This window comes from Callorhinchus milii, unplaced genomic scaffold, assembly GCF_018977255.1.
Source record: "Callorhinchus milii isolate IMCB2004 unplaced genomic scaffold, IMCB_Cmil_1.0 Scaffold38, whole genome shotgun sequence".
Classification (NCBI taxonomy): Eukaryota; Metazoa; Chordata; class Chondrichthyes; order Chimaeriformes; family Callorhinchidae; genus Callorhinchus; species Callorhinchus milii.
The window spans coordinates 78,029-103,468 of record NW_024704779.1 but is presented as its reverse complement, the minus strand read 5'-3'; the positions used below and the strand labels follow the sequence as shown (position 1 = coordinate 103,468).

The window sequence follows — 25,440 nt, the reverse complement described above, 5'->3', positions numbered from 1 at the left end:
CAATCAGGATTATGAGAGAAACAGGAATATATTAATCATCCCTGCGTTTGAAGTAACACCTTATCACTGGTCGAGACGCTTCACAAAATACACTGTAGAGTGAAGACACGTGTGTTTTTGAGCGAGTCACAACATCCAGTTTGCACACAGCAGTGTCCCACAAACAGACATGGAGTTACCGACCCACATTATTCGGGGGATTGTCGAGGAGCTCACTGGGAAATATTAATTTCTCTCTTTGAATTTTGTCGAGGGATATTTATTGCACCTGAACAGACCGATGGAACATTAGTTTAACATCGCATCTGAAGGACAGAACACATGAAGCAGCTTAAGTTCAGAGAAGTGATTTACAGACAGACCCAGGGACAGACACGCAGTCAGACACGCAGACAAGCATACAGTCAGACTGGCAGAAAGGCAGACAAATAGACAGACACAGTCGGAGACACAGTCAGACACGCAGACAAGCATACAGTGAGACTGGCAGAAAAGCAGACAGACAGTCACTCCCAGACAGACAGACAGACTGAGAGAGAAGGGGAGAGCCAGAGAGAGAGAGAGAGAGGCCAAGAGAGCAAAGCCTGTGGTTCGGGGGAGGCCCATGAGCAGGCGATGGGTTGGTGTGGGGGTCGGGCACACGGCTGTGCAGCGCTGTTGGTGACCGACTCCTTTCCCTCTGGGCTCAATCCCGGGGAAGATATCACTCACATGTGTCGGTGCTGCTTTGGGGGTCGCCTCCTGCGGGTACGGCCCTGAAAGAGAAGCAAAGAGAGAGGAGAGCGGTGAATTCTCCGCTGTTTTACTGAGCAGCGCCACAGAGCTCAGACCAGGGCTGTCACAGCGATACACAACAACTACTGTCTCTGGTCTGAGGGTAAAGAGCGGCACTGACACTGACACGAATACTGTTGAAGGAACGGAACAGAAACGAGGGATTCATTGACCGACTTCTGCGCTATCGCTGTCTTTGGTACCGGAGCGAGAGAAGCCGCGCGGAGTTTGATGGTGATCACAAAAGCGGCTTAGACGGCAGAGCCCGAGACTGGTTTGGAGACAGTAAAGCTGGACAACAGGTATGTGGGGGTGTGGATAGGTGGGTATGTGTGTGTGTGTGGGGGGGGGGGGTGTGGGTGTGTGGGGGGGGTTATGGGGCTGTGTGTGGGTGGGTGGGTGTGTTGGGGTGTGGGTGGGTGTGTGTGTGTGTGGGTCTGTGTGGGGGTATGGTTGGGAGTGTGGGTGGGTATTTGGGGGTATGTGTGTGTGTGTGTGTGCGGGGGGGTATGGGTGTGTGTGTGGGTGTGTTGGGGTGTGGGTGTGTGTGTGGGTGGTGGTGTGTGTGGGGGTATGCGTGGGTGTCTGTGTGTGGGGGGGGTTATGGGTGTGTGTGTGAGTGGGTGGGTGTGTTGGGATGCGGGTGGGTTTGTGTGTGGGTGAGGGTGTGTGTGGGGGTATGGGTGTATGTGTGGGTGGGTGGGTGTGTGGGGGTATGGTGGGTGTGTGGGGGTATGGTGGGTGTGTGGGTGTGTGTGTGTGGGTGTGTGTGTTGGGGTGTGGGTGTGTGGGTGTGGGGGGGGGTGTATGGGGGTATGGGTGGGTGGGTATGTGGGGTATGGGTGGGTGGGTGGGGGTATGGGTTTGTGTGTGGGTGTGTGTGTGGGTGGGTGGGTGTGTTGGCGTGTGTGTGTGTGGGTGGGGGTGTGTGTGGGGGTATGGGTGGGTGTGTGGGTGGGTATGTGGGGGTATGGGTGGGTGTGTGTGTGGCTGTGTGGGGGTATGGGTGTGTGGGTGAGCGTGTTGGGGTGTGGGCGTGGGTGAGCGTGTTGGGGTGTGGGTGTGGGTGAGCGTGTTGGGGTGTGGGTGTGGGTGTGTGTGGGGGTATGGGTGGGTGTGTGGGTGGGTATGTGGAGGTATGGGTGTGTGTGTGTGTGGGTGTGTGTGGGGGTATGGGTGTGGGTGGGTGTGTTGGGTGTGGGTGTTGGGGCGCTGACACCATCAGCATCCAAGGCTGCACTCTCCACCTCTCAAAGCCAGTCAGGAACCTCGGCGTTTTGTTCGACCCTGAGCTGTCCTTTCTCCCTCACATCCGCACTACAACTGGCACCGCCTTCCATCACCTTCGGAACATGGCCAGATTACGGCACTACCTCACCCCTCACGCTGCTGAAACTCTGGTCCACACCTTTATCAGCTCAAGGCTGGACTATGGGAACTCTCTCCTCGTCGGCCTTCCCGCCACCTCCCTCCACACTGCAGGTCATTCAGAACTCTGCAGCTCGTGTACTGTCCCGCACCAGACACCGCGACCACATCACTCCCACCCTCGCCCTCACCCTCACCATCACCCTCGCTCGCCTCCACTGGCTCCCCATCCCCCAGAGGATTGATTTCAAGATCCTCATCCTCACCTACAAGGCCATTCACGGCCTCGCTCCCTCCTACCTCTCCAACCTACTATCCCCTACCTACCTGCCCGTACCCTCCGTTCCTCTGGCTCTGGTCTGCTCCACGTCCCCCGCCCCAACCGCCCTACCATCGGTGGTCGGGCCTTCAGCCTCTCAGCCCCCAGGCTCTGGAACTCCATCCCCAGTGCCTTCGCCGCTTCCTCCCTTTCCTCCTTCAAGGCCGGTCTCAAAACCTTTCTCTTTGACCGTACCTTCAGCTCCCCTCTCGACTCTCTTCCCCCTCCTCGCTCCCTCCCTTCCCTCCCCTCACCCTGACCATTTCCCCCTCCTTGCTCCCTCCCTTCCCTCACCCTGACCATTTCCCCCTCCTCGCTCCCTCCCTCCCTTCCCTCACCCTGACCATTTCCCCCCTGCTCGGGTCATGACCCAACTGTGCAGCGCCTTGGGACGTCCTCCTGACGTGAAAGGCGCTTTATAAATGGAATCTTGTTGTTGTTGTTGTTGTGGGTGTGTGTGTGGTTGGGGGTGTGTGGGGGTATGGGTGTGTGTGTGGGTGGGTGTGTTGGGGTGTGGGTGTGTGTGGTTGGGGGCGTGTGTGGGGGTATGGGTGGGTGTGTGGGTGGGTGGGGGAAGCTTGTGTATGGCGGGGATGGTGTGACTGTGGGAAGTGTGAGTGTGCGGTGTGAGTGTGTGCATGTTTGGTGGGGGGCAGTTTGTGAGGGGGGGAAGGGTATGTGGGGGAAAATGTGTGTGGAGCTCGGATGTGTGTGTGGGAGGGTGTCTTAGTTTGGGAAGGGTGTGTGCTTGGGGGAAGGGTGTGTGTGGAGTGAGGGAGTGTGTGGGGAGGCTGTGTGTGGGTGGCGGGAGGGTGTGTGTGGTCAAGCGTATGTGTGTGGGAGGGTGTATGTGTCGGAGCTTATGTGTGTGGGGGGAGGGTGTGCGCGTGGGAGGAGGGTGTGTGTGGAGGGAGGGTGTGTATGCGGATTGTAATGGGGCAAGAGTGTGTGGGGGGAGGTTGGGTGTGTGGGAGGGTATGTGTGGGTAAGTGTGTAGGAGGTGAGTGTATGGGGGAAGGTGCTTGTGTTTCGGGGAGGCTGTGTGGGGGGAGGCTGTGTGGGGGGGGGCTGTGTGTGGGGAGGCTATGTGTGGGAGGGGTTGTGTGGGGGGCAAGTTGTGTGTGGGGAGGCTGTGTGTGGGAGGGGGTGTGTGGGGAGAGGCTGTGTGTGGGAGGGGTGTGTGGGGAGGAGGCTGTGTGGGGGAGGAGGGTGTGTGTGTGGGGGGAGGAGGAGGTTGTGTTTTGTGGGAGGGTGTGTATGTGGGAAGCTGTTTGTGGGGGGAGACTGTGTGGGGGTAGAGTGCGTGTGTGTGTGTGGGGGGGGAGAGGGTGTGTGGAAGGGTAGAGTGAGGGGTAATGTGTGACTATGGGTGAGGATGGATTTGTGGGGGAGTGTGGGTATGTGGCGGAGTGTTTGTGGGGAGGGATGGGGTGGGGGGGGAGCGTGTGTGCGTTGGGGGTGGAGGGTTTGGGGAGAGATTAGTGTAGAGAGCTCCAATGGGGGAGAGGGCACCAGCACAGACACGAGAGAGCACCAGCACAGCAGCGAATGGGATTAGAGGCGAAATATTCTTACATTGGACTCTTCTGTTTACCTGTAAGTACAAAATGTAATAAATGTTAAAATTCTTCAGTAGCGGTTGTGCGTAGTTGTGGTTTTATTAATAATAACTCTTCATCCAGCGTCAAAGCCCTCCAGAGGCAGTCGTGGCCAAGAGCTGTTTACTCTCCCCTCATGACATTTTTGGACGATCTTTCAGCCACTCCACTCCCACTCTCTGGAAATCAATCCCAAATTCCCTCTGGTTTACCCCTCACTCCCGCTCTCACACCTCAACACCTATCTCTTCAATCCTGTCTAACATTATCATCGCTATTCAGTGTCACACTCAACATAAATCGTTGTTATAGTTTATTGTATTCGCTATATTATGTTTTATTATGTTTTATTATGTTTTGTTGTGAAACATAATCTGCTGACGGTTGTGGAATTTGATTTGCTTTTTGGTACAGAACGTAACAGGAACGACATCTGCTCAGATTGTAGATGGATATTCACCGCTTGCATTGGCTTTGACCAAAGTAAAATAACAATAAAAATCCTTCCATAAAATAGAGCGCCTGATAAAATAGTAATTCTTGCAATTGAATAGCACCTTATCATGACTTCAAGACATCTCAAGGCACTTCAGATTATACTGTAAAGTGAATTAACTGTACATATTGGGCGAAACGCGGCAGTGCCCCACAAGCAGCTGTGGATGGAGTCACCAATTTAATCTTTTTTTTGAAGGAATTAATACCCCCGGAAAATCAATAATCCAATCGACTAACAACCGGGTTCCTGCTGACTGCTCAGTAAACAGACGCGTGTGGAATAAGGAAACTTGCCCAACATTGCGGGCTGCTTACAAACAAAAAAACCATGAACCCAGGTCTCTCGCTTCCGAAGTGAGTCCACCACTGAGCTACAAGACTCCTTGCCACCTGCCTCGTATCGACTTGTTGAGGTGTCTCAATGAGCTTGATAGGATATACAGAAAGTGTAGTGACTGTGCATTTTCGGAACATACTGCAGCAGCCAACCGCACGCATCTGTGTCCCGCAAACATGGAGCGAGCAAACATGTCCCACTCCTCATGGAGCAGGTGACCAATTTTATGGATTTTTGACCAGGACATCAGGAGACAGAAACTCCCTTCTCTTTTCGAATAGCGCCATAGGATCTTTAACTTCCCCGTGAACTGGCAGATGGGAACGCGGTTTAACGGTCTCACCGGTGTTACAGACTCACGACTTCAACATTAAACCAACACTGTGACCTGCAGAAGTTTCTACACCTGCGATCTGTCACTTACAACGCTTTGAATCCGAAAGGATGCTTCTCTACAGCCTAAGCACCTCAATAGTGTCACGAGCTCTAAGTCCAGTCTAATACTGTACATTGTCTATGGTGTTAACATAAACACAGACATGTCTGTCTGACTCAGCAAGCGCGATGCTGCCTGTTGTCTCCTGGTAATGTGCAAGTTGTGAAACACCGAGTATTGGTTTTGTAGCTCTGTTATCAGATTCCTATCTGCACATTGACAAGAACAACATCAACACCAACTTGTATTTATATAGCGTCCCCTCAAACAAGGTAGCGTCCCAGAGCGATTAACATTAACATAGAAGGGCAGCAAGACACAGTGGTTACCTCCACTGCTGGCTCTTACTTTATTCCCAACAATTATACGCTATATTCAATGACATTCATGGCCACTTACGTCTCTTGTACAGACAGAATCCCAGTATAAACACAATGATCGCTAACGCAGTGACAATTCCCGCAGCCAGTACTGCAGTGTGCATCCCGGTCCAGGTTCCTAGAGGGAAAATGCACAAATAGTAATTTCTCGACTTTGAAGAGCTAATATGGGGGAGAAACTCATCATTGTAAAGACGTCACTTAGGTTTTATCTCCCCTGATGTGAAAGTGCGACAGAAAGTCATGTTTTCTCTGTTCCAATGAAAATAGCTCATGTTTTCCTAGTCTGTGCTCATGAGGCAAGCCTCTCGCCCCCTGACCCTGGGGAGGGGGAGCTTAGCAGGGTCTCTTTGAGGGATGTGCTGGTCACCTGCCAAGCTGTGGAAGACCGGATTCAAGTGTAACCTTGATGGTGGTCTCCAGTCCGGGTCTGCAGTATTCCAGGGCTCAGTTGATGACAGCACGGCCCGGCCTGGTGCTTAATGGCAAGAGGTTGAGGAACAGATCGATCACTGGAAGCGCGATTCTTCCACCTCAGTTCCCAAGAATACCCCAAGATAGTGTGCGCATTTTTGGTGGTCCTCGCTGGACATGAAGGCGTTGTGTACCCGATCGCAGTCAATGACAAGCAGTGTGGTTTAGATGGTTAAATATCAGATGTTATGTAACAGCAGGATCTGGGTTGGCCAAAGCTTGTCTCAGGGAACAATACAATACACCTTAAAGTGGTGATGATTAGAACTGCAAGAGCGTCTCTCCCGCTGGGAAAAGGAGAGGGAGTTTCCACCCCGGATATCCCGTGTGGGGATCACTCGGGAATTCGGGTTTGGAAAATATTTTACTGCAGGGATGGGTTTCCTCCCGGGGTCAAACACTCCAGCTATCACTAGGAGATAACATGGAAATGTGATCGATGGTGTAAAGAGTGGTTATAACAGGAGCTGCTGTAAATGGTCAAAACACAAACAGGTTACTCAGGTCTTACCCGACACAGAGATTCCCAATCGCTCGCTCTCCGGTGATGTGAAATCTCGGCCGTCTATAACAGTAGTATAGTTACAGGTGTAGTTTCCTGCACTGATCTCGGATATGGTGAACATTGCTGTCTTGTTATTCTCTGGAGTTGTTTGTGATATGATAAACTCGCCGTCTCTGTATAAAGAGAAATTGCTGCTAACATAATTGCCAGAACATGAGATCTCAGCGCTTTTCCCTCTCACAAACTGCCGGGAATTTGGCTTCAGAGAAATGTTGGGTTTCTGGAGCGGATCTGGAATTAAAACACAGTCAATATAATCTCACAAAGCTCGCTCTGTGATATGAAGACAGTTCAGATCAGAGTGAAAATAAACATTTGCTTGTTTCCCAGCCTGGAGAGGTGTCAGGACAAGGGTGAGAAGTTGAGGGGAAGGTTCAGGACAGAACCCGGCAAGTGCTTCTTTACACAGAGAGAGGGGGAACGACGGCTGGGAATGGGGTGGACAAGGATGGCGGTGAGACCGCGGAGTGGGGTAACACACAGCTCCAGCCTGGGACGGGAGGACGGGAATTCAGTCTGAACCTCTTGTGTGATCTTCAGACATTTTATAAACAACAGTATAAGATCACATCAGGGGATCAAACAGAGAATTCAGGAGCAACGACTTCACACAGAGGGGAATAAGGTCGTGTGACTCACTGCTCGAAGCGGTGGTGGAATCAGACAGTAAAGGTACATTCAATATATTCAAGAAGAAGTCAGACCTTCACAAGAGGAAGAGGGGAATAGTGGGTGTGGGAGGGAGTGAGGCTGTTTGAGGGAGTGAGGATGTCGAAGAGAGCACGTGGGAAGGATGGAGGAACACACGGTGTGGGAGTGATAGTGGAGAGAGTGAGGGAGAGGGGAATAGAGAGTGTGGGAGGAAGAGAGGGAGTGGGTGACTGGGGAATAAGGGTAAGGGAGGAAGGGAGGGATTGTGGCAGAGGGGAATAGAGGGTGGGGGATGAAGTGAGGAATATAGGGTGTGAGAGGGAGGGAGTGAGGAATAGAGGGTTGAGAGGAAGGGAGGAGTGGGTTAGAGGGGAAGAGAAGGTAATAATAATAATAATCTTTGCATTTGAAATAGCGCTTTTCATGTCGGGAGGATGTCTGTATATTTGTGGGCGAACGAATAGAGGGTGGGGTGGGAGAGAGGAATAGAAGATTGGGAGGAAGTGTGGGAGGGAGGGAGGAATACAGGTTGTGTGGGGAAGAAAAGAGGGTTAAGGGACAAGGGAGGAAGGGATGAATAAAGAGTGTAGAGGGAAGGAGGAATGGGGAGAGACTCGTGTCACAGAGCGCGTGGAACAAGAGGAATTATTTTATTAATTAAGAGGAAGGAGGAAGGGGGAGGGGGGTGGAGGGAGTTTGCTGTGATCGCTTTTATTGGACCCAAGTGGACAGCGAGTGACCATTGGTGAGAGAGTCCAGACCCTCGTACTTACCCCACACAGTGATTGCCACTCGCTCGCTCTCTGGTGATGGGAGCTCTCGGCCTCCCACGAGTTCAGTATATTGACACCAGTGATTTCCTGCCCTGATCTCCGATGGGGGGAACGTGGTCGCGTTGCTATACCCTGGAGCTCGTTGTGATGTGATAGACTCGCCGTCTCGGTATAAAGAGAATTTACTGCCGCGATAATTCCCTGAACACGAGATCCGAGGCATTTCCCCTCTCACGAACACCTGGTAATTTGGCTCCAGGGAAATGGTGGGTTTCTGGAGCGCATCTGCAATAAAAACACAGTCAATACAGTCTCACAAACACTCGCTCTGATCTGTGCTGTGACGGTCAATATCAGGGTGGACAGTCAGCCCGGCCACAGCCCTGCGGACTGAGCTCGGGGTCAGTGTGAGCTGCTGGGGGTCAGTGTGAGTTGGGTGGTCAGTGTGAGCTGCTGGGGGTCAGTGTGAGTTGGGGGGTCAGTGTGAGCTGGGGGGGTGGTCAGTGTGAGCTGGGAGGTGGGTCAGTGTGAGCTGTGGGGGAGTCGGTGTCAGCTCAGGCTCAGTTTGGGGTGGGGGTCAGTGTGGGCTCGGGGTCAGTGTGGGCTCGGGGTCAGTGTGAGCTCGGGGTCAGTGTGAGCTGGGGGGGGGTCAGTGTGAGCTGGGGTGTGTCGGTGTGAGTTCGAGCTCAGTGTGGGGTGGTGGTCAGTGTGGGCTCGTGGTCAGTGTGGGCTGGGGGGGTCAGTGTGAGCCCGGGGTCAGTGTGAGCTGGGGGGTGGATCGGTTTGAGATCGGGCTCAGTGTGGGGTGGGGGTCAGTGTGGGCTCGGGGTCAGTGTGAGCTTGTGGTCAGTGTGAGCTCGGGGTCAGTGTGAGGTGGGGATCATTGTGGGCTCGGTGTCAGTGTGAGCTCGGGGTCAGTTTGGGGTGGGGGTCAGTGTGCGGTGGGGGTCAGTGTGAGCTCGGGGTCAGTGTGGGTTGAGGGTCAGCGTGAGCTCAGGGTCAATGTGGGCTCGGGGTCATTGTGAGCTCGGGGTCAGTGTGAGCTCAGTGTCAGTGTGAGCTCGGGGTCAGTGTGAGCTCGGGGTCAGTGTGAGCTCAGGGTCAGTGTGAGCTCGGGGTCAGTGTGAGCTCGGGGTCAGTGTGAGCTCGGGGTCAGTGTGAGCTCAGGGTCAGTGTGAGCTCGGGGTCAGTGTGAGCTCGGGGTCAGTGTGAGCTCGGGGTCAGTGTGGGCTCAGGGTCAGTGTGAGCTCAGGATCAGTGTGAGCTCGGGGTCAGTGTGAGCTCAGGGTCAGTGTGAGCTCGGGGTCAGTGTGGGCTCGGGGACAGTGTGAGCTCGGGGTCAGTGTGGGCTCGGGGTCAGTGTGGGCTCGGGGTCAGTGTGGGGTGGGGGTCAATGTGGGGTGGGTGTCAGTGTGGGCTCGGGGTCAGTGTGGGCTCAGGGTCAGTGTGGGCTCGGGGTCAATGTTGGGTGGGGGTCAGTGTGGGGTGGGTGTCAGTGTGAGCTCGGGGTCACTGTAGGGTGGGGGTCAGTGTGGGCTTGGGGTCAGTGTGGGCTCGGGGTCAGTGTGGGGTGGAAGTCAGTGTGGGGTGGGGGTCAGTGTGGGGTGGGGGTCAGTGTGGGATGGGGGGCAGTGTGAGCTCGGGGTCAGTGTGAGCTCAGGGTCAGTGTGAGCTCGGGGTCAGTGTGAGCTCGGGGTCAGTGTGAGCTCGGGGTCAGTGTGAGCTCGGGTCAGTGTGAGCTCAGGGTCGGTGTGAGTTGGGGCTCGGTGTGAGCTTGGGACCAATGTGAACTCTGGGTCAGTGTGAGCTCGGGGGGTCAGTGTGAGCTCGGGGTCAGTGTGTAGTGGGAGTCAGTGTGGTTTGGGGGTCAGTGTGTAGTGGTGGTCAGTGTGGGGTGTGGTCAGTGTGGGGTGTGGTCAGTGTGGGGTGGGGGCAGTGTGGGGTGGGGTTCAGTCTGGGGTGGGGGCAATGTGGGTGGGGGTCAGTGTGGGGTGGGGCAGAGTGGGGTGGGGGTCAGTGTGGGGTGGGGGTCAGTGTGAGCTCGGGGTCAGTGTGGGTGGGGTCAGTGTGGAGTGTGGGTAAGTGTGGGGTGGGGGCAGTGTGGGGTGGGGGTCAGTGTGGGGTGGGGGTCAGTGTGAGCTCGGGGTCAGTGTGGGGTGGGTGTCAGTGTGGGGTGTGGGTCAGTGTGGGGTGGATGTCAGTGTGGGGTGGGGGTCAGGGTGGGGTGGGGGGCAGTGTGTGGTGGGGGTCAGTGTGGGGTGGGGGGCAGTGTGGGGTGGGGGTCAGTGTGGGGTGGTGGTCAGTGTGGTGTGCGGCAGTGTAGGGTGGGGGTCAGTGTGGGGTGGGGGTCAGTGTGGAGTGTTGGTCAGTGTGGGGTGTGGGTCAGTGTGGCGTGGGGGTCAGTGTGGGGTGGGGGTCAGTGTGGGGTGGTCGTCAGTGTGGTGTGGGGGCAGTGTGGGGTGGGGGTCAGTGTGGGGTGGGGGTCATTGTGGGGTGGGGGCAGTGTGGTGTTGGGGTCAGTGTGGCGTTGGGGGTCATTGTGAGCTCAGGGTCAGTGTGGGGTGGGTGTCAGTGTGGGGTGGGGGTCAATGTGGAGTGGGGGTCAGTGTGGGGTTTGGGTCAGTGTGAGCTCGGGGTCAGTGTGGAGTGTTGGTCAGTGTGGGGTGTGGGTCAGTGTGGGGTGGGGGTCAGTATGGGGTGGCGGCAGTGGGGGGTGGCGGTCAGTGTGTGGTGGGGGTCAGTGTGGGGTGGGGGTCAGTGTGGGGTGGGTGTCAGTGTGGGGTGGGGGTCAGTGTGGGGTGGGGGTCAGTGTGGGGTGGGGGTCAGTGTGTGGTGCGGGTCAGTGTGGGGTGGGGGGCAGTGTGGGGTGGGGGTCAGTGTAGGGTGGGTGTCAGTGTGGGGTGGGGGGCAGTGTGGGGTGGGGGGAGTGTGGGGTGGGGGTCAGTGTGGGGTGGGGGCAGTGTGTGGTGGGGGTCAGTGTGGGGTGGGGGGCAGTGTGGGGTGGGGGGCAGTGTGGGGTGGGGGTCAGTGTAGGGTGGGTGTCAGTGTGGGGGGCAGTGTGTGGTGGGGGTCAGTGTGGGGTGGCGGTCAGTGTGGGGTGGGGGTCAGTGTGGGGTGGGGTGTCTGGTCCACGGCTGTTCAGGTGGAGGTTGCAGATCTCGGGGCAATATTCAAAACCAGAAGGGAATTTCTCGGGATGACTTGGCCGACAATCCCCCAAATAATACTAATCATTCACTTCCAGCAATTGTTCCTTCACACAGAGGGGGAGAGCAATGGCTGGGATTGGGGTGGACAAGGATGGCGGTGAGACCGGGGAGTGGGGTACCACACAGCTCCGGCCTGGGACACGGGGACGCGAACTCAATCTGATCCTCTCTGGTAATCTTCGGATGTGTTTTGACAACAGAATAAGGTCACATCAGGGATCACACAGAGAATTCAGGAGCAGCGACTTCACACCGAGGGAAGTGAGGTGGTGGGACTCACTGCCTAAACTGGGGGTGCAATCAGACAGCGTAGATTCACTAAAGAGGAAGCCAGACATTTACAGGAGGGAGAGGGAAATAGAGGCTCTGGGAGGCAGGGAACATGTGGGAAGAACTGTGTGTGAGGGACACAGCAAAAGTGGGTGTGGGAGGGAGGGCGGAGAGAGTGAGTGTAAGAGAAACAGAGAGTGTGGTAGGAAGAGAGGGAGAACTAAATAGAGGGTACGGAGGAAGGGAGGAAGTGGGATGGAGGGGAATGGGAGGTATGGGTGGAAGTGAGGAATATCGGGTGAGAAAGGGAGGGAGTGAGGAATAGAGGTTTGGGAAGAAGGATGTGGGATGGAGTGAAGAATAAAGGGTGTGAGGGGGAAGAAAAGAGGGTGAGGGGAGAAGTGAGGGATGGATGACTAGAGGGTGTGGAGAGGGGGAGAAGAATAGAGAGTTGGGAGGAAGGGTGTGGGTGGGAGTGTGGGAGGGAGGGAGGAATAAATGATGTGTGGGGAAGAAAAGAGTGCGAGGGGACAGGGAAGGAAGGGATGACTAGAGGGTGAAGAGGGAAGGAATGGGGAGAGACTCGTGTCACAGAGCGGGTGGAACAAGAGGAAGGATGGGGTGGGGATGGTTTGCTGTGATCGCTGTGGTTAGACACGAGGAGGCAGTGACTGACCATTGGTGAGAGAGTCCAGACCCTCGCACTTACCCCACAGAGTGATGGCCACTCGCTCGCTCTCTGGTGATGTGAGCATTCGGCCGTCCACGTATATAGTATATTTGCACCAGTGACTTCCTGCCCTGATCTCCGATGGGGGGAATATTGCTGTGTAGCTGTTCTCTGGAGCTGTTTTGGATGTGATAAACTCTCCGTCTCTGTATAAAGAGAATCTGCTGCCGCGATAATTCCCAGAGCACGAGATCTCAGCGCTTTCCCCTCTCACGAACACCCGGGAATACGGCTTCAACCTCATGGTGGGTTTCTGGAGCGAATCTGGGATTAAAACACCGAAAGATAATCTGACAAACACTGTGCTCAACCCCTCCCACTGCACTCAGCCCCACCCACTGCACTCAGCCCCTCCCACTGCACTGAGCCCCACCCACTGCACTCAGCCCCACCCACTGCACTCAGCCCCACCCACTGCACTCAGCCCCACCCACTGCACTCAGCCCCTCCCACTGCACTCAGCCCCTCCCACTGCACTCAGCCCCTCCCACTGCACTGAGCCCCACCCACTGCACTCAGCCCCACCCACTGCACTCAGCCCCACCCACTGCACTCAGCCCCACCCACTGCACTCAGCCCCTCCCACTGCACTCAGCCCCACCCACGGCACTCAGCCCCACCCACTGCACTCAGTCCCTCCCAATGTGCTCAACCCCTCCCACTGTGCTAAGCCCCTCCCACTGCACTCAGCCCCACCCACTGCACTCAGCCCCTCCCAATGTGCTCAACCACTCCCACTGTGCTAAGCCCCTCCCACTGCCAATCCATCAGTGCTCCCCAACTGCACTGACCCCACCTATATTCACCGATCCCTGTGCAAACCCCACTGTGCTCACCCCCACCCTGTGCTCACCCCCACCCTGTGCTCACCCCACCTGTGCTCACCCCCACCCTGTGCTCACCCCCAACCTGTGCTCACCCCCAACCTGTGCTCACCCCCACCCTGTGCTCACCCCCACCCTGTGCTCACCCCCACCCTGTGCTCACCCCCACCCTGTGCTCACCCCACCCTGTGCTCACCCCCACCCTGTGCTCACCCCCACCCTGTGCTCACCCCCACCCTGTGCTCACCCCCACCCTGTGCTCACCCCACCTGTGCTCAACCCCACCCTGTGCTCACCACCCCTTCGGGCTCACCTCACTGTGCTCCCCAGTGCTCACCCCTCCCCGTGTTCACCCCGACCCGTTGTGCCCCTCCCCCCACTTGCTCAATTCCGTGCTCCCCCACCACCCACCGTGGTCACCTCCCCCGCCCCCCCACCCCCACCGAGAAGGAGGTGATAATCAGAGCCACAATTATTTTGCAGAGCAGATGATACCGTAGGTGCGAGACCTGTAATACTGACCCCAGTTCCCTGGACATTCCCTCAGAGAAGACTCGCTCCCTCTGCTAAACATCTGCCTGTGAGCTCGGGGTCAGTGTGAGCTCGGGGTCAGTGTGAGCTCGGGGTCAGTGTGAGCTCGGGGTCAGTGTGAGCTCGGGGTCAGTGTGAGCTCGGGGTCAGTGTGAGCTCGGGGTCAGTGTGAGCTCGGGGTCAGTGTGGGCTCGGGGTCAGTGTGGGGTGGGGGTCAATGTGGGGTGGGTGTCAGTGTGGGCTCGGGTCAGTGTGGGCTCAGGGTCAGTGTGGGCTCGGGGTCAATGTTGGGTGGGGGTCAGTGTGGGGTGGGTGTCAGTGTGAGCTCGGGGTCACTGTAGGGTGGGGGTCAGTGTGGGCTCGGGGTCAGTGTGGGCTCGGGGTCAGTGTGGGGTGGAAGTCAGTGTGGGGTGGGGGTCAGTGTGGGGTGGGGTCAGTGTGGGATGGGGGGCAGTGTGAGCTCGGGGTCAGTGTGAGTTCGGGGTCAGTGTGAGCTCAGGGTCGGTGTGAGCTCAGGGTCAGTGTGAGCTCGGGGTCAGTGTGAGCTCGGGGTCAGTGTGAGCTCAGGGTCGGTGTGAGTTGGGGCTCGGTGTGAGCTTGGGACCAATGTGAACTCTGGGTCAGTGTGAGCTCGGGGGGTCAGTGTGAGCTCGGGGTCAGTGTGTAGTGGGGGTCAGTGTGGTTTGGGGGTCAGTGTGTAGTGGTGGTCAGTGTGGGGTGTGGGTCAGTGTGGGGTGGGGGTCAATGTGGGGTGGGGGCAGTGTGGGGTGCGGTTCAGTCTGGGGTGGGGGCAATGTGGGGTGGGGGTCAGTGTGGGGTGGGGGCAGCGTGGGGTGGGGGTCAGTGTGGGTGGGGGTCAGTGTGAACTCGGGGTCAGTGTGGGGTGGGGGTCAGTGTGGAGTGTGGGTCAGTGTGGGGTGGGGGGCAGTGTGGGGTGGGGGTCAGTGTGGGGTGGGGGTCAGTGTGAGCTCGGGGTCAGTGTGGGGTGGGTGTCAGTGTGGGGTGGGGGTCAGGGTGGGGTGGGGGGCAGTGTGTGGTGGGGTCAGTGTGGGGTGGGGGCAGTGTGGGTGGGGGTCAGTGTGGGGTGGTGGTCAGTGTGGTGTGGGGCAGTGTAGGGTGGGGGGCAGTGTGGGGTGGGTCAGTGTGGAGTGTTGGTCAGTGTGGGGTGTGGGTCAGTGTGGCGTGGGGTTCAGTGTGGGGTGGGGGTCAGTGTGGGGGTGGTCAGTGTGGTGTGGGGGCAGTGTGGGGTGGGGTCAGTGTGGGGTGGGGGTCATTGTGGGGTGGGGGCAGTGTGGTGTTGGGGTCAGTGTGGCGTTGGGGTCATTGTGAGCTCAGGGTCAGTGTGGGGTGGGTTCAGTGTGGGGTGGGGGTCAATGTGGAGTGGGGTCAGTGTGGGTTTGGGTCAGTGTGAGCTCGGGTCAGTGTGGAGGTGTGGTCAGTGTGGGGTGTGGTCAGTGTGGGGTGTGGTCAGTGTAGGGTGGGTGGCAGTGTGTGGTGGGGGTCAGTGTGGGGTGGGGTCAGTGTGGGGTGGGGGTCAGTGTGGGGTGGGGGTCAGTGTGGGGTGGGGGGCAGTGTGGGGTGGGGGTCAATATGGGGTTGTGTGTCTGGTCCACGGCTGTTCAGGTGGAGGTTGCAGATCTCGGGGCAATATTCAAAACCAGAAGGGAATTTCTCGGGATGACTTGGCCGACAATCCCCCAAATAACTAATCATTCACTTCCAGCAATTGTTCCTTCACACAGAGGGGGAGAGCAATGGCTGGGATTGGGGTGGACAAGGATGGCGGTGAGGCCGGGGAGTGGGGTACCACACAGCTCCGGCCTGGGACGCGGGGACGCGAACTCAATCTGATCCTCTCTGGTAATCTTCGGATGTGTTTTGACAACAGAATAAGGTCACATCAGGGATTACACAGAGAATTCAGGAGCAGCGACTTCACACCGAGGGAAGTGAGGTGGTGGGACTCACTGCCTAACTGGGGGTGCAATCAGACAGCGTAGATTCACTAAAGAGGAAGCCAGACATTTACAGGAAGGAGAGGGAAATAGAGGCTCTGGGAGGCAGGGAACATGTGGGAAGAACTGTGTGTGAGGGACGCAGCAAAAGTGGGTGTGGGAGAGAGGGCGGAGAGAGTGAGTGTAAGAGAAACAGAGAGTGTGGTAGGAAGAGAGGGAGAACTAAATAGAGGGTACGGAGGAAGGGAGGAAGTGAGCTTGAGGGGAATGGGAGGTATGGGTGGAAGTGAGGAATATCGGGTGAGAAAGGGAGGGAGTGAGGAATAGAGGTTTGGGAAGAAGGATGTGGGATGGAGTGAAGAATAAAGGGTGTGAGGGGGAAGAAAAGAGGGTGAGGGGAGAAGTGAGGGATGGATGACTAGAGGGTGTGGAGAGGGGGAGAAGAATAGAGAGTTGGGAGGAAGGGTGTGGGTGGGAGTGTGGGAGGGAGGGAGGAATAAAAGGTGTGTGGGGAAGAAAAGAGTGCGAGGGACAGGGAAGGAAGGGATGACTAGAGGGTGAAGAGGGAAGGAATGGGGAGAGACTCGTGTCACAGAGCGGGTGGAACAAGAGGAAGGATGGGGGTGGGGATGGTTTGCTGTGATCGCTGTGGTTAGACACGAGGAGGCAGTGACTGACCATTGGTGAGAGAGTCCAGACCCTCGCACTTACCCCACAGAGTGATGGCCACTCGCTCGCTCTCTGGTGATGTGAGCATTCGGCCGTCCACGTATATAGTATATTTGCACCAGTGACTTCCTGCCCTGATCTCCGATGGGGGGAATATTGCTGTGTAGCTGTTCTCTGGAGCTGTTTTGGATGTGATAAACTCTCCGTCTCTGTATAAAGAGAATCTGCTGCCGCGATAATTCCCAGAGCACGAGATCTCAGCGCTTTCCCCTCTCACGAACACCCGGGAATACGGCTTCAACCACATGGTGGGTTTCTGGAGCGAATCTGGAATTAAAACACCGAAAGATAATCTGACAAACACTGTGCTCAACCCCTCCCACTGAACTCAGCCCCTCCCACTGAACTCAGCCCCACCCACTGCACTCAGTCCCTCCCACTGCACTCAGCCCCACCCACTGCACTCAGCCCCACCCACTGCACTCAGCCCCTCCCACTGCACTCAGCCCCACCCACTGCACTCAGCCCCACCCACTGCACTCAGTCCCTCCCACTGCACTCAGCCCCACCACTGCACTCAGCCCCACCCACTGCACTCAGCCCCTCCCAATGTGCTCAACCCCTCCCACTGTGCTAAGCCCCTCCCACTGCACTCAGCCCCACCCACTGCACTCAGCCCCTCCCACTGTGCTCAACCGCTCCCACTGTGCTAAGCCCCTCCCACTGCCAATCCATCAGTGCTCCCCAACTGCACTGACCTCACCTATATTCACCGATCCCTGTGCAAACCCCACTGTGCTCACCCCACCCTGTGCTCACCCCACACCCTGTGCTCACCCCCAACTGTGCTCACCCCCAACCTGTGCTCACCCCCAACCTGTGCTCACCCCACACCTGTGCTCACCCCCACCCTGTGCTCACCCCCACCCTGTGCTCACCCCCACCCTGTGCTCACCCCCACCCTGTGCTCACCCCCACCCTGTGCTCACCCCCACCCTGTGCTCACCCCCATCCTGTGCTCACCCCCACCCTGTGCTCACCCCACCCTGTGCTCACCCCACCCTGTGCTCAACCCCACCCTGTGCTCACCACCCCTTCGGGCTCACCTCACTGTGCTCCCCCAGTGCTCACCCCTCCCCCGTGTTCACCCCGACCCCGTTGTGCCCTCCCCCCACTTGCTCAATTCCGTGCTCCCCCCACCACCCACCGTAGTCACCTCCCCCGCAACCCCACCCCCACCGAGAAGGAGGTGATAATCAGAGCCACAATTATTTTGCAGAGCAGATGATACCGTAGGTGCGAGACCTGTAATACTGACCCCAGTTCCCTGGACATTCCCTCAGAGAAGACTCGCTCCCTCTGCTAAACATCTGCCTGTGAGCTCGGGTCAGTGTGAGCTCGGGGTCAGTGTGAGCTCGGGGTCAGTGTGAGCTCGGGGTCAGTGTGAGCTCGGGGTCAGTGTGAGCTCGGGGTCAGTGTGAGCTCGGGGTCAGTGTGATCTCGGGGTCAGTGTGGGGTGGGGGTCAATGTGGGGTGGGTGTCAGTGTGGGCTCGGGGTCAGTGTGGGCTCAGGGTCAGTGTGGGCTCGGGGTCAATGTTGGGTGGGGGTCAGTGTGGGCTCGGGGTCACTGTAGGGTGGGGGTCAGTGTGGGCTCGGGGTCAGTGTGGGGTGGAAGTCAGTGTGGGGTGGGGGTCAGTGTGGGGTGGGGGTCAGTGTGGGATGGGGGGCAGTGTGAGCTCGGGGTCAGTGTGAGTTCGGGGTCAGTGTGAGCTCAGGGTCGGTGTGAGCTCAGGGTCAGTGTGAGCTCGGGGTCAGTGTGAGCTCGGGGTCAGTGTGAGCTCAGGCTCGGTGTGAGCTTGGGACCAATGTGAACTCTGGGTCAGTGTGAGCTCGGGGGGTCAGTGTGAGCTCGGGGTCAGTGTGTAGTGGGGGTCAGTGTGGTTTGGGGGTCAGTGTGTAGTGGTGGTCAGTGTGGGGTGTGGGTCAGTGTGGGGTGGGGGTCAATGTGGGGTGGGGGCAGTGTGGGGTGGGGTTCAGTCTGGGGTGGGGGCAATGTGGGGTGGGGGTCAGTGTGGGGTGGGGGCAGAGTGGGGTGGGGGTCAGTGTGGGGTGGGGTCAGTGTGAGCTCGGGGTCAGTGTGGGGTGGGGGTCAGTGTGGAGTGTGGGTCAGTGTGGGGTGGGGGCAGTGTGGGGTGGGGGTCAGTGTGGGGAGGGGGTCAGTGTGAGCTCGGGGTCAGTGTGGGGTGGGTGTCAGTGTGGGGTGGGGGTCAGTGTGGGTGGGTGTCAGTGTGGGGTGGGGGTCAGGGTGGGGTGGGGGGCAGTGTGTGGTGGGGGTCAGTGTGGGGTGGGGGCAGTGTGGGGTGGGGTCAGTGTGGGGTGGTGGTCAGTGTGGTGTGGGGCAGTGCAGGGTGGGGGGCAGTGTGTGGTGCGGGTCAGTGTGGGGTGGGGGGCAGTGTGGGGTGGGGGTCAGTGTAGGGTGGGTGTCAGTGTGGGGTGGGGGGCAATGTGGGGTGGGGGTCAGTGTGGGGTGGGGGCAGTGTGGGGTGGGGTTCAGTGTGTGGTGCGGGTCAGTGTGGGGTGGGGGTCAGTGTGGGGTGGGGTCAGTGTGGGGTGGGGGGCAGTGTGGGGTGGGGGCAGTGTGGGGTGGGGGTCAGTGTGTGGTGCGGGTCAGTGTGGGGTGGGGGGCAGTGTGGGGTGGGGGTCAGTGTTGGGTGGTGTCAGTGTGGGGTGGGGGCAATGTGGGTGGGGGTCAGTGTGGGGTGGGGGGCAGTGTGGGGTGGGGTCCAGTGTGTGGTGCTGGTCAGTGTGGGGTGGGGGTCAGTGTGGGGTGGGGGGCAGTGTGTGGTGGGGGTCAGTGTGGGGTGGCGGTCAGTGTGGGGTGGGGGTCAATATGGGGTTGTGTGTCTGGTCCACGGCTGTTCAGGTGGAGGTTGCAGATCTCGGGGCAATATTCAAAACCAGAAGGGAATTTCTCGGGATGACTTGGCCGACAATCCCCCAAATAATACTAATCATTCACTTCCAGCAATTGTTCCTTCACACAGAGGGGGAGAGCAATGGCTGGGATTGGGGTGGACAAGGATGGCGGTGAGGCCGGGGAGTGGGGTACCACACAGCTCCGGCCTGGGACGCGGGGACGCGAACTCAATCTGATCCTCTCTGGTAATCTTCGGATGTGTTTTGACAACAGAATAAGGTCACATCGGGGATCACACAGAGAATTCAGGAGCAGCGACTTCACACCGAGGGAAGTGAGTTGGTGGGACTCACTGCCTAAACTGGGGGTGCAATCAGACAGCGTAGATTCACTCAAGAGGAAGCCAGACATTTACAGGAAGGAGAGGGAAATAGAGGCTCTGGGAGGCAGGGAACATGTGGGAAGAACTGTGTGTGAGGGACGTAGCAAAAGAGGGTGTGGGAGAGAGAGCGGAGAGAGTGAGGGTAAGAGAAACAGAGAGTGTGGTAGGAAGAGAGGGAGAACTAAATAGAGGGTACGGAGGAAGGGAGGAAGTGGGATGGAGGGGAATGGGAGGTATGGGTGGAAGTGAGGAATATCGGGTGAGAAAGGGAGGGAGTGAGGAATAGAGGTTTGGGAAGAAGGATGTGGGATGGAGTGAAGAATAAAGGGTGTGAGGGGGAAGAAAAGAGGGTGAGGGGAGAAGTGAGGGATGGATGACTAGAGGGTGTGGAGAGGGTGAGAAGAATAGAGAGTTGGGAGGAAGGGTGTGGGTGGGAGTGTGGGAGGGAGGGAGGAATAAATGATGTGTGGGGAAGAAAAGAGTGCGAGGGGACAGGGAAGGAAGGGATGACTAGAGGGTGAAGAGGGAAGGAATGGGGAGAGACTCGTGTCACAGAGCGGGTGGAACAAGAGGAAGGATGGGGGTGGGGATGGTTTGCTGTGATCGCTGTGGTTAGACACGAGGAGGCAGTGACTGACCATTGGTGAGAGAGTCCAGACCCTCGCACTTACCCCACAGAGTGATGGGCACTCGCTCGCTCTCTGGTGATGTGAGCTTTCGGCCGTCCACGTATTTAATATATTTGCACCAGTGATTTCCTGCCCTGATCTCCGATGTGGGGAATATTGCTGTGTAGCTGTTCTCTGGAGCTGTTTTGGATGTGATAAACTCTCCGTCTCTGTATAAAGAGAAACTGCTGCCGCGATAATTCCCAGAGCACGAGATCTCAGCGCTTTCCCCTCTCACGAACACCCGGGAATCCGGCTTCAACCTCATGGCGGGTTTCTGGAGCGAATCTGGGATTAAAACACCGAAAGATAATCCGACAAACACTGTGCTCAACCCCTCCCACTGCACTCAGCCCCTCCCACTGTGCTAAGCCCCTCACACTGAACTCAGCACAGCACTGTGCTCAACACCTCCCACTGCACTCAGCCCCACCCACTGCACTCAGCCCCTCCCACTGCACTGAGCCCCACCCACTGCACTCAGCCCCACCCACTGCACTCAGCCCCACCCACTGCACTCAGCCCCACCCACTGCACTCAGCCCCTCCCACTGCACTCAGCCCCACCCACTGCACTCAGTCCCTCCCACTGCACTCAGCCCCACCCACTGCACTCAGCCCCACCCACTGCACTCAGTCCCTCCCACTGCACTCAGCCCCACCCACTGCACTCAGTCCCTCCCACTGCATTCAGCCCCACCCACTGCACTCAGCCCCACCCACTGCACTCAGCCCCACCCACTGCACTCAGCCCCACCCACTGTACTCAGCCCCACCCACTGCACTCAGTCCCTCCCACTGCACTCAGCCCCACCCACTGCACTCAGTCCCTCCCACTGCACTCAGCCCCACCCACTGCACTCAGCCCCACCGACTGCACTCAGTCCCTCCCACTGCACTCAGCCCCACCCACTGCACTCAGTCCCTCCCACTGCACTCAGCCCCACCGACTGCACTCAGTCCCTCCCACTGCACTCAGCCCCTCCCACTGTGCTAAGCCGCTCCCACTGCCAATCCATCAGTGCTCCCCAACTGCACTGACCTCACCTATATTCACCGATCCCTGTGCAAACCCCACTGTGCTCACCCCCACCCTGTGCTCACCCCCACCCTGTGCTCACCCCCACCCTGTGCTCACCCCCACCCTGTGCTCACCCCACCTGTGCTCACCCCCACCCTGTGCTCACCCCCACCCTGTGCTCACCCCCACCCTGTGCTCACCCCCACCCTGTGCTCACCCCCACCCTGTGCTCACCCCCACCCTGTGCTCACCACCCCTTCGGGCTCACCTCACTGTGCTCCCCCAGTGCTCACCCCTCCCCGTGTTCACCCCGACCCCGTTGTGCCCCTCCCCCACTTGCTCAATTCCGTGCTCCCCCACCACCCACCGTGGTCACCTCCCCGCCCCCCCACCCCCACCGAGAAGGAGGTGATAATCAGAGCCACAATTATTTTGCAGAGCAGATGATACCGTTGGTGCGAGACCTGTAATACTGACCCCAGTTCCCTGGACATTCCCTCAGAGCAGACTCGCTCCCTCTGCTAAACATCTGCCTGTGAGCTCGGGGTCAGTGTGGGCTCCGGGTCAGTGTGAGCTCGGGGTCAGTGTGAGCTCGGGGTCAGTGTGAGCTCGGGGTCAGTGTGAGCTCGGGGTCAGTGTGGGCTCGGGGTCAGTGTGAGCTCGGGGTCAGTGTGAGCTCGGGGTCAGTGTGAGCTCGGGGTCAGTGTGAGCTCGGGGTCAGCGTGAGCTCCGGGTCAGCGTGAGCTCGGGGTCAGCGTGAGCTCGGGGTCAGCGTGAGCTCGGGGTCAGCGTGAGCTCGGGGTCAGGGTGAGCTCGGGGTCAGCGTGAGCTCGGGGTCAGTGTGAGCTCGGGGTCAGTGTGAGCTCGGGGTCAGTGTGAGCTGTCACGTGTACTCAGCCCCTCCCCCTGTGCTCAGCCGCTCCCCCTATCATCAGCCCCTCCCCCTGTACTAAGCCCGTCCCCCTGTGTTGAGTGCCCTCTGTACTCAGCCCCTCCCACATTGATCAGCCCCTCCCCCTGTGCTTAGCCCTCGTGTTGAGTGCCCACTACATTCAGCCCCTCCCCTTGTGCTCAGCCCCTCCCCTTGTGCGCAGCCCCAACCTGCTCTCAGTCCCTCCCGCTGTGCGCACACCCTGTGTACCCCACTGTGCTCACCTGCCCTGATGCACCGGCCCATGGCTGCCTTCCCCTCCGCTTGTGATCAACTGCTCTGCTAATCCTCTCTGCCCACCCCCTCTGCTCACACACTCTGCCCATCCCCTCTGCTCACCCCCTCTGCTCACACACTCTGCCCACCCCCTCTGCTCACCCCCTCTGCCCACCCCCTCTGCTCACACACTCTGCCCACCCCCTGCACCACCCTCTGCTCACCCCCTCTGCTAATCCTCAGTGCTCATCAACCAGTGCTCACTTCCCTTGTGCTCAATGTACCGCTGTGCTCAACCCCGATGCTCACCCATCCAGTGCTCACCTCCCCTCGGCTCAACCCAACCCACGGTCAACTGAGAGCGCACCCACACCGTACTCAGCACCCTGTGCCCTCCCCACCCTGTGCCCTCCCCACCCTGTGCTCACCCCACCCTGTGCTCTCCCCACCCTGTGCCCTCCCCACCCTGTGCTCTCCCCACCCTGTGCTCTCCCCACCCTGTGCCCTCCCCACCCTGTGCTCTCCCCACCCTGTGCCCTCCCCACCCTGTGCTCTCCCCACCCTGTGCCCTCCCCACCCTGTGCCCTCCCCACCCTGTGCTCTCCCCACCCTGTGCTCTCCCCACCCTGTGCTCTCCCCACCCTGTGCTCACCCCACCCTGTGCTCACCCCACCCTGTGCTCTCCCCACCCTGTGCTCACCCCCACCCTGTGCTCACCCCCACCCCTGTGCTGAACTCTCTGTATTCTGCCTCAGTGCGCACCCACCTGTGTTCAACCCCCTGTGTTCCCCAGTTTGCTCCCCCACTGTGCCCCACTGAGGATTGTGTGATGGTTTCTCTTCCTATTGGAGCTGAAGAGAGGCCGAGTCTCACCCTCAGCAGCTAATATTCCCACAGCAGCTTCTGGCTGTGAGATTGGGTCACTTACCTGCACATTCCACCATCTTTCTCTCCAGAAATATCACTGCACAAGGAAAAAAAACAAGATCAAAGCAAGAATTACTGATACAGTAACTCACACAGTCAATAATCCTGATCTGTCCGGTCTCTCACACCATCAATGGTCAGTCCTTAACGGGCAGCCATTTTGGTCATCACCAAAAAGGGCCCCAGTGGGGGAGCGAGAGGACAGGGAATGGGAATAGAGTAGAGAGCTCCAGTGTTGGGGGTGGGTGGTGGGAGGAGGGTGAGGGTGTGGTGGTGGGGTTGAGCACCAGCACAGACACGGTGGGGAGAGCAGGAGGATTGGGACTGACCACAAAACTCTTTCACAGATCCACACACACACACCAATTGGCTGAACAGACATTTTCTGCGCACGGATTGCTTGTGTTTGTGTTTCTGATTCGCTTCTCAAAGAAGATGAGGTTTGGTGAAGGATCAGAAACACAAACACCTCTGCTCCACTCCCTCCACTCTCCTCCTCTCCCTCCCCTGTCCTCTCTTCTCCCCGCTCTAATCTCATCTCCCCTCTCTCCAGCCTCCTCTCTACTCCCTATACTCTCCTCTTCTCCCATCCTTCCTCTCTGCCCCCGCTCTGCTCTCCGCCCCTCTCTACTCCCCTCTCCTCTCCTACCATCTCCCTATCTACCCTCTCCTCTCCGCTCCTCTCTCCCTCCCCCCTCTCCTCCCCCCCTTCTGCTCTCTCCTCTCCACACCTCTCCTCACCACCCTTCTCTCATCTCCTTCCCTCTCTCCTCTCCTCTCTACACCCCCACTCTCTTCTCATCTCTACTCCTCCTACTCTCCTCTGCTCTCTCTTCTCCTGCCCTCTCTTTTCTCTGCCACACTCTCCTCCAACGCCCCTCCCTCCTCTCATGCCCTCTCGCCTCTCCTCATGTCTCTCCTCTCCTCCCGGCTCTCCTTCCCCTTCTCTTCTCTCCGCCACTCTCTCCTCTCTCCGCCTCCTCCCTCTCTTCTCTCCTCCTTCCCCTCTCTACTCGCTTCTCTCTTCCACCCACCCCTCTCCTCCCTCTCTCCTTCCTCCCTCCCTCTCTCTTCCCCCTCCTCCTCTCCTCTCCTTCTCATCCCACAGATGTGGGGGATGAAGGACAGTTGACAGTTGAACAGGACACAAGGGTCATGTTTGTAATTGGGTTACAAATAATACTCACCGAAGAGGAAAACAAAAAATGGCTTCATCTTGAGGATGAGAAGGAGCTGGTGAGGGTCAAAGGCCGGAGGCTTGTGTCTGGAATGGTGGGGTCTCCGCAGACTTGGAGATAAACCACACGGAGGAGATCTCAGGAGCAGCTTTTCCGCGATCACTGAGCTCTACGATCCCCAAGTGCCCACTTCCCTGTGACACACACACTCTTCGTCTCTCTCGCTCTCTCCACACTGACCACAGGAAAGCAGCACAGTCATGATGTCTCATTGGAATTACAACACCTCTGTCATCACCCCCTCCGCCCACTGCTCATCTGCAGTTGTTGGTTGTTGTTAACATTGTCAGCTCTGATGGGGGGGTGGGGATGGGGTGTCTGAGCTGGACAAACAGCGGCAGCTCACCAGTGTCCACAGGGGACAAACTTTATGGTTTTAGTAGTTCAATGAAAGCAGTGACCCCCAACTCTAGGAAGAATATCAAGGCCTTGGAGAGGCTACAGGGGAGATTTACCAAGAGATGCCACCAGGGATGATGGACTACATTTATGTGGAGACACAAGAGAAGCTGGGATTGTTCTCCTTAGGGCAGAGAAGTTTGAGGGGTGGCTTAGTAGATGTTGTATCAAAATTATGAGGGGTTTTGAAAGAGTAGGAGGAAGAAACTGTTTCCACTGGTTGGTGGGTTGACAACCAGAGGACAACAATTTAAGATAATTGGCAAAAGAACCAGAGGGGAAAGCAGACAAGGAGAATTGTTTTTTACACAGGAAGTTTTAAGGCCTGGAGCACATTGCCTGAAAGGGTGGTGAAACATATTCAATAACAACTTGCAAAA

The 25,440-nt window shown here is 57.8% G+C and overlaps 1 protein-coding gene across 1 annotated transcript; it reads right to left on the bottom strand.

Moving 5' to 3' along the window:
* Positions 1–693: 693 nt before the first annotated feature.
* Positions 694–8,496, bottom strand: LOC103173190. The gene is made up of 5 exons (XM_042345297.1): positions 8,174–8,496; positions 6,696–6,980; positions 5,730–5,828; positions 4,037–4,055; positions 694–755 (listed from the first exon to the last, which is right to left on the bottom strand). The coding sequence occupies exons 1-5, from the start codon at positions 8,394–8,396 to the stop codon at positions 704–706; spliced, it is 678 nt and encodes a 225-aa protein (XP_042201231.1). The 5' UTR covers positions 8,397–8,496; the 3' UTR covers positions 694–703.
* Positions 8,497–25,440: the final 16,944 nt, after the last annotated feature.